Raw genomic sequence first — 8,986 nt, 5'->3', positions numbered from 1 at the left:
AAAAAAAAAAAAAATAGAATTAGCACATGTTCTAAGCCTATTTGAGGCACAGCACCCATAGCTCAGTAGTTAGGGCGCTGACCACATGCACCGGGGCTGGTGAGTTTGAACCCGGTCCGAGCCTGCTAAATAAACAAACAACAACAAAAACAACAAAAATAGCCAGGCATTGCAGCAGGCACCTGTAATTCCAACTACAAGGGAGGCTGAGGCAAGAGAATCACTTGAGCCCAAGAGTTTGAGGTTTCTGTGAGCTGTGATGCCACAGCACTCTACCAAAGGTGACATAGTAAGACTCTATCTCAAAAAAATATATATATATTTTGAAATTTTCTTATTTAATGAAATGGCGAGTACAGTGTAGTAAAAAATGAATAATGGACTTGGAATCAGAATTGTCATTTTGTGTGACTATCCATGGCCTTGGCTAAGTCATTTAGTTTTAAATTCTAGCTTACTCAACTAAAATTGAAGCTGTTATTAGAAAATTACTAGAAAATTACTAGAAATTTCTAGTTATTAGAAAATTAAATGCAGCTAGGCGCAGTGGTTCACACCTATAATCTCAGCACTTGGGAGGCCAAGGCAAGTGGATTGTCTGACCTCACAGCCTGAGTGAGAGTGAGACCCCCATCTCTTAAAAAAAAAAAAATACCTGGGCATTGTGGCGGGTGCCTGTAGTCCTACCTGCTTGGGAGGCTGAGGCAAGAAGATCACTTGAACCCAAGAGTTTAAGGTTGCTGTGAGCTAAGATGCCATGGCACTCTACCAAGGGTGACCAAGTGAGATGCTGTCTCAATAAATAAATAAATATATAAATAAATAAGATTTTTAAAAAGAAGATTAAATGAAAACATGTTAAAACACCTGATGTGTGGTGGCTACACAAAATAGCTGTTCATTAAGTGAATACCTTAGTTCTTTTCTATTAATACATGAAAATCCTCCACACTGAAGAGTCACTGCAGGAGTATGCTTACCAGTCTGTTTTGATGCTGTGCTATCTTGAATTGAGATGTTTGGTTCTATTCCCAGTGGCAGATGCCTGGCGAGCCCTCAAGAATCCCAGCATTGGAGAAAGCAGCATTGAAGGCCTGACCAGTGTATTGAGCACGAGTGGAAGCCCTACAGACGGACTTAGTGTTATGCAAGGTCCTTACAGTGAAACAGCTAGCTTTGCAGCCTTGTCAGGGGGCACACTGAGTGGTGGCATACTCTCCAGTGGCAAGGGAAAGTACAGCAGGTAAATAAATAGATAATTTCTGACAGAAATGATTGGAATTATAAGTAACATATTGAGCCATTTCTCTGTGTCAGGCACGTCCCATATATCATCTTATTTTGATTTACATGGATTTACTTGGTGGTGGTATTTTTTTTTCTTTTACAAATAGGGAAGAGGTTTAGAAAGGTGAAGCAACCTTACATAGTTCAGTGTTCTTTCCATTGCACCTTAGCTGCATTTATATAAAGAATAATCCTGACTTCACATCCTCGGCTGCCTGTTTCAAGAAGGGAGAGGGGGCATTTTCACAGAATTCCTAAGGCTGCAGGCTTCGTCAGGCTTGTCATTGGCTTTCAGTTGATTAGCATTTATACTGTATCTTGGCTTATCGATACTGTGATCCTTTTTACCTTTCTAATCTCCTTTGATAGACAAAATCAATTCTATGAACTTGAGTAGAGAAAATGTAAAGCTTTATGACTAAAAAGATAGTGACTTACCTGATCATTTCAGTAGTTAGACAAAACAGAATGTATTCAGGCGGTGCCTGTGGCTCAAGGGAGTGTAGGGCACCGGTCCCATATACCAGAGGTGGTGGGTTCAAACCCAGCCCTGGCCAAAAACAAAAAATAAACAAATAAAAAAAATTAACAACAACAAAAAAAACCAGAATGTATTCAACCAATGTTACATGAGAAGTAGTTTATAGAATGCACTGGAGAGGAGAGGCCTGGGGAGGGGTAAAGGTGGAGCAAAGCAGGATAGGAAGATAGAGGGAGATGGTTGCCTTCAAATATCTGAAGGGCCATTAACTAGGAAAAAGATTAGATTTCTGTGAGTTATGCCAAGAGGTAAATTAAGATGACTTGGCAGAAGCTAGATGGAACCTAATTTTGGTTCAGTATAGAGAATATAGGGAAAAGCTATTAAAAGCCTAAAGAAAGAAAGGACTACCTTCGCAGACACTGAGCTGCCGATCCCTGAAAGTATTTAAAATGAGACCAGATGGTCATGTGGCTATTAGGAGAATTCAAGCAACAGATGGTAGATAGACTAGACTAGATCCCACACCTATGTGTCTGTCAGTCACATCAGAGCCTCTTAAAAATGTATTTCTGGGAATACCTTTGAAAATTAATAATTTAGAGTCTCCTGTATTGGGACCTAGAGGGCTAGAGGGTAGTCTGTGTTTTGATAAAGTTCCCCAGGTGATTCTAGCATAACCATTGCACGAACTAGCATCTTGGAACCACCTAAGTAGGTGGCCTTTGTGAAGGGCTCTTACAACTTTGAGAGTGATTGTGTAGCAAAGTTGAAACTAGAACACAGGCCTCTGACTCCATGTACTTCCCTCCGTACTCCATCATATTCCAGAGCTTTGGCACATTTTTGAAGGGCATCTGAGGTCAGAGGAGCAGAGCAGAGGCACAGGCGGCAGGATGGAGGCTGCTGCTGGAGGCTGCTACTGACCTGTGTCTCACGACTCTGGTTGTCTCTTGTCAGGGGATCCCGCCTGCACATGCTGGAGTATTCACTGCTGTGCTTTCTTAAAACCAACACCCCTGTAAATAAGCAAACAGATGTAATTGCAGACTGACTTGCTGAAACTGCAGCTTAGCCAGTCTAGCTGTTCCAGTTCTGTAAAAGCCTTTCTTTTATAGGAAGTGAATGAGTCAGATGGGTTTGACTGTGAAACCCATTATGAGGAAATACTTAAGTGTGCAACAAAATGGTGTTGGAGCCAAGAAAGGAAATAGTTATGGGTTCTTAGCTCTGAGACACCATTGGGAAAGTTTGCTGCTCCAAGAGGAGGGAGGAAGTTGGCTCCTACCTGTCCTTTAGTCACATAACCTGGAGGTAATTTGATTTCAAAGATTTGAAGGTTTGAGTTCTTATTATGTGCAAGGCAGGGAGGGTGAAACGTGAATAAGTTGTGGTCTCTCTTTCTGTGGAGTTCACAGCCAGTGGGAGAGAGATGCAGAAAAATCCTGAAAAATAGGTACTATAGGAGCACTTAGCTGGACTGGTTTGCTGGAGAATGAGGGGAAATGGTATTTACTTCGTTGTTAAGAACTGAATATGTTTGTCTCATAGAGAAAGGAAACTTGCAGAGAGAAGGAATAACATGTGCAAAGTCATGGAGGTATAAAATGTATATAGGTATTTAAGGAAAGAAAAATTCAGATTGACTATGGTTTTGGATCTATAGTGAGTGATGGAACTGGACAAGAGCTCCCTAGCAGATCAGGAAGACGTTAAATGCCAGTGGGCAGCAGGGCCAAGAAAGAAAGAATTGTTAGAATGACTAGGTCTTTGTCTATACTGGCACTAAGCTGGAGGTTGTTTGACTTTGGATTCATGGGCTACTGGAAAGGGACCCCAATTGTATAAACATCTAGGTAGGAGATTTTGAGGATATGAAATTAAGAAGTAGCAGTGGGAATAGAAAGGAGGGGACGATTTCATTAGGTATTTAAGAGAGAAAATGTGTAGGCATCTATTTGAGCTGTTTGACAGAGATCAGACAGATCACCACAATTTATAAGAAGTAGGGAAGAGATGTGTGCCAGGAAGCAGACTGTCTTGGAATACCCAAGTGTCATATTAACTTGAACGTCCCCTCTTTACACAGGTTAGAAGTTCAAGCCGATGTCCAAAAGGAAATTTTCCCCAAAGACACAGCCAGTCTTGGTGCAATTAGTGACAACGCAAGCACTCGTGCTATGGCCGGTTCCATAATCAGTTCCTACAATCCACAGGACAGGTATGTGAACAGTCAGATGTCCAGGAGAGGTTGTACTTTTTGATGGGTGCTAGGTCTCAGAAGCTCAATGCCTCATGTTAGGGCTTCCTGTGCCATCTAGTGGGATATAGTGTACCCTGTGAATTCATTGAGCAAGTTCTCGTACTAGAGTATTTAGCATCCTTTGATTCTTGTTAGCACTTGATTATAGGAGATTCTCTTTCTATTCTTTTAGAGATTTTGTTTTTCTTTCTTTTCTTGTCACTTCTTTTTTTTTTTTTTTTTTGGTCTTTTCTTGGCTATTGCAGTAACATATAATTACTTAGAACTTAAAGAGCTAGCTTGGTGTTCATTGACATCTGTGAGTCTAGGGTTTCTGCTCGCCCTTTGTTTGATAGGGGTCTCAAAGCCTGTTTCTCTTTAATTTTGAGAAGCTAGTGATTATGGTACTCCTGCTGAGAAGCTAGGTGTGATTATGGTACTCCTGCTGTAGGGATTCTGACTGCTTTTACTGTGGCACAGTAGTAAAAAACTACAAATCCACTTTCACTTTTATATTTTGAGTAAGCTAGTGTGAGGCTCTGACCCTTAGTTGAATTTTGGAAGCTCTTTTATATATTTAAAGAGATTGGCTGAGGTGTATATGTATGTGTGTCTGTATGTGTATGTATATTAAATCAGAAAAAAGTATCTAATTGCTCTTGTTGTGGTCGGGATGCGTGGGCGATGCCACGGAGGTTAAGTCTGAGGCAGTCATCCATCCGTAGGGAGTAGTCAGGAAATTCCTGAGATGTACAAAAACCTGCTTGCAGGCTTTGCCTCCTACCTGACTAGGCTTAGTAGCCACTATGGAGTTCTATCCAGGCCTTTTCCTTCATAACTCTCCCAAGGCTTCATACTTACACTCACAGAATTAATCTATTTAAAGGCTTTTTGCCTACAGCTCCTCTCTATTTTATTTGAGTGTTGGGTTAAAATTTTATTTTTGTTAAAAGTGAGCTAGAGTCTACTTTTTACCTATTTTTTTTGAACTTCCTAATCCTGAACCCACAAACCACTTTTACCAACAGGTATAGCATGATCCATACATGACTCAGCAAAGTGGATTTTGTCTCCACAGAGAATGCAACAACATGGAAATCCAAGTGGACATTGAAGCCAAACCAAGCCACTATCAGCTGGTGAGTGGAAGCAGCACGGAGGACTCACTCCATGTTCATGCTCAGATGGCAGAGAATGAAGAAAGTAGTGGTGGTGGAGGCAGTGAAGAGGATCCCCCTTGCAAACACCAAAGCTGTGAACAGAAAGACTGCCTGGCCAGCAAACCGTGGGACATCAGCCTGGCCCAGCCTGAGAGCATCCGCAGCGACCTGGAGAGCTCTGATACACAGTCAGATGATGTGCCAGACATCACCTCAGATGAGTGTGGCTCCCCCCGCTCCCATACTGCAGCCTGCCCCGCAACCCCCAGAGCCCAAGGTGCACCAAGCCCAAGTGCCCATATGAACCTCTCTGCCCCAGCTGAGGGACAGACTGTCTTGAAGCCAGAAGGTGCAGAAGTCAGAGTATGAAGTGGAATGAATGCTCCTGTTCTGAGAAGCACACTTGTAACTGCATCTTTTGGAATCTTTTTTGAAGGGGTGGGGTGGGGATTTATGTATTTTATTTGAAAGATTCTCTGGTCATAGGTTTTCCCCAGGGAAATTCTAAGAGATTTGCAGTTTCTTAAAAGATAAAACAAGAAAAGTTTGCCCTTAGTCCCTTTGCCCTTGCCCCCCACCCTTTTTTTAGTTTTAATTTATTGGTTAAACTGATGGTGGCGATCTGTGAGGTGTGTCAAAGAGTGTACATATGTATGTGTGTATATTGTATGCTAAACATAAGGACACATTTTAATAAAGATTTCTGTCGTAATTCAACTTAACTCATTTTCCTTAGTCCAACAGAGCCAAATGTTTAAAACTATTACGTCTTTAACAGTCTCTACCTGAGTTTTGCTAATCCTAGGGAAAAAGGATTGTATTCAAATCCAACTGCAGTGGAGTCACGTATAAACTGCTTGATTTGTACTGTGTAGTCAGAACCAGACTGAAGAATTATTAGCAGAGTCAGCTAAATAGGGACTCAGTAGATTAAAGTGAACCTTGTTTGCCCTCTAGAGGCAACTGTGCAATTTACTGTTAAAGCTTTATTGACCCTTTTCTGCATGGTAATCACCCTTAGTGCTTCAGTGGAGGAAAGAAGTGGCAATCTAGGTGGCTCTTAAGAGAGATCCCAGTGAATGTTGAAGGATTACACATTGTTGGGAGAAGAAATATACTGATACTGCGTAATCAACAAGCAATAACATGGGCGCAAGCTGTGCTTCCAGTACACAACTCCCTGCTCTAAAAAACATTCTAGTTTAAAAGAGAAAGACTAAGGAATCTGAGATTTGTAATGAAAGGAGAGAAGACACCTGACCAATATCTCTGGACATACTTACCTGACCTTAAAAATTTGTCAGAATTGAGCTAAATTAAAACTACTTGGAGATTGGCTCTGTTTAGAATGTCCTTAGAAATCAAAGCTCATACACAGGATAGCAAGAAAATTAGAAGACTCATGAGACCTGATGAAAGATTCCAAATCTGGCAGTAACTTACTTTGTGACTGTGTGAGTCAGTTACTCTCTCTTGCCTCTACTTTCTCCAGTTCTCAGGCTATATTTAAAGAGCTTCCAGGGCCAGACTTCTCTATCACCTTAGCCATGGGCCCAGAGGAAAAGTTGAAAACATCCTTTCCCTGGGGACCAGATGGCTTTCTCTTTCCTTTCACAGATGTACCTGCTCTTTGTCTTTCTGGCCTGTGTTTTTACTACAAGGAGGATGATGAGTCTGGACAACAGCCAACTTGGAAGATTCTTACCTCCTGGGCACTGCAGCCAGATTTAGCACATTTTCCTGCACCTGAGACTTTGGGTCTCTGGAAGAAAGTGCCCTAGAGGGTGTCCTGTGTGAAAAAGGGAAGTTGTTGGGGGAAAAGGCAGTCTGGAAATCTCTGAAATGCTAATTATCATCTCAAAACTTGCAATTCTCTTAAAGCATCAAGAGAAAAATTAAATAAAATCAAAGAAGTCTGTTGGAGGGGCAGTAGTTTACAGCAAAACCTGTACTTCTTGCCTGGGTCCCAACTCTTGTTGCTTGGGCAGCTTACTATCTGAGTCTGTTTTTGTTGAGCCAAAACGGAGATAATAATTCTAACTATGGGGTTGTAAAAATTAAGTGAAATAGTATACTGAAAATGCTTTTGGTAAAGTCTTGTGTTTTCTCCTCCTTCAGGAATAAGAAAAAATAAATTAGAGATTCTAGGTATCAGATAAGAAAGGAAGCCTAGAACTCCAAGCCAAAGGCTGTGACTAATTTACATTCATTCTAATCCTTCCTCCCAGATGTTAGCAGATGAAAAGGCCTCTCGGCACCACCTAGCGGAAAACATGAGTAATGTATTGGAAAAGTTAGTTCTCAGTTTAGAAAATAGGGAGCGTTTCATTTCCTCTTCATACAGCCTTCATTCATTCTGAAATACCCAAGACATTTTAGATATGGAAGCAATAAGTAAAACACAAAGTCCTGTTTTTGTGGAATTTACCCCCTAGTGGGGGAAGACAATCTGGATGAGGATGAGAACACTGAAGAAAGGACAGGAAGAGAGAATAGTAGGTGGTGCTACCTTAAATGGCCTGTTTAGTCCTCTTTGATAGGGGTATATTTCATTGAGAGACCTGAACAGAGCAAGGAAGAGAACTATGTGACTATCTTGGAGAAGAGCATACCAGATGTGAACGATGAAGTACAAAGACCCTTTGGGGGAGCATCCTTGACCTGTTTCCAAAAAACACACCAAAAGGTACATATGGCTGCGACAAAGCAGGCCAAGGCAGGGAGAGTAGTAGATTAGGTTGAAGGAGTAGCTGGGGGCAAAAGATTGTATAGATTAGCAAAAAACCTCTGAAAACAAGGAAATGTTAGGTTTCTCTAAGGCCAGGAAAAGAGATCATCTTCAAAGCTGGCAGCAACTTTCAAAGGGTCTGTACACTGGGTAGAGGAACACATCTGGTCAGCAACCCTGCTTGGATAGGCTGATGGAAAGAAGCTTGTAGATATAGCAAGTGGGTACACATCACTTATTCTGACCTTCAAATGTACCTCCTTGTACTGCAGAGGCTGGCAAGCTAAAAACTTTGTGTCTTAGAGTTCCTTGAAACCAAGCTTCTGATGTAACTTAAGGTGGTCAGCTGTTGCCAGTTAGATGCACAAACAAGACATGAAAGGAAGAAATTAATCAGGGGTTATCTTTGGTTAGCTACTTCAGCTCTTGTCCCTGAATGATGTAGAGACTTTAGGTTTCTTGTCACTAGCATTCCGATATCCATCAATAGTTTTGTGGGCGTTGAAGAGTGTCCTGATCCACAGATGGCAGTTTGTGGTATGTGTTCTTGTAGTCAGCCTGTGATGACCTCCTGATTCCTCATCTCAGTGGGGGCAGAGGTAGCAGTTTCCAAATGTAGGCCGGTTCTGGGTCTGTGAATTTCTTGGGAGACTAATCTATAACCCTCTTACCTAGACCTTCCACCTAATTTACAGGTATTGAATCCTTTTCTATTTAAAATTGATAAGACGAGTATTGTTTCCTGCAACTGCTGAATCCTAAAACAGTATTTGGTTCCAAAAGTAGTTACAGGCAACAGGCCCTCAAAGATGAGGTTCTTAGATTAGTTATGACTAAGTTATATTTGAAGAGAATGAAAATGTTAAACTGGGCTCTGTGCCTGTGGCTCGAGTGGCTAAGGCACCAGCCACATACACCAGACCTGGTGGGTTTGAATCCAGTCCGAGCCTGCCAAACAACAATGACAACTACAACCAAAAAATAGTTAGGCATTATGGTGGGAGCCTGTAGTCCCAGCTACTTGGGAGGCTGAGGCAAGAGAATTGCTTGAGCCCAGGAGTTGGAGGTTGCTGTGAGCTGTGATGCCA

General features: G+C 41.7%; 1 protein-coding gene across 2 annotated transcripts in view; it reads left to right on the top strand.

The window, feature by feature from the left end:
• Positions 1-5,887, top strand: part of RNF19B (ring finger protein 19B) — a 22,572-nt gene extending 16,685 nt beyond the window's left edge. For both annotated transcript variants that reach the window (XM_012812371.1, XM_023507780.1), the window contains exons 7-9: positions 1,036-1,243; positions 3,858-3,989; positions 5,089-5,887. In XM_012812371.1, coding sequence (XP_012667825.1) covers positions 1,036-1,243; positions 3,858-3,989; positions 5,089-5,539 — 791 coding nt within the window. In that variant the 3' untranslated portion in view covers positions 5,540-5,887. The remainder of the gene's footprint in view (positions 1-1,035; positions 1,244-3,857; positions 3,990-5,088) is intronic.
• Positions 5,888-8,986: the final 3,099 nt, after the last annotated feature.

This window comes from Otolemur garnettii, unplaced genomic scaffold (assembly GCF_000181295.1).
Source record: "Otolemur garnettii isolate 467f Iridium unplaced genomic scaffold, OtoGar3 scaffold00204, whole genome shotgun sequence".
NCBI lineage: Eukaryota > Metazoa > Chordata > Mammalia > Primates > Galagidae > Otolemur > Otolemur garnettii.
Note: the sequence above shows the minus strand (reverse complement) of the source record. Positions and strands in the feature narration are given on the sequence as shown.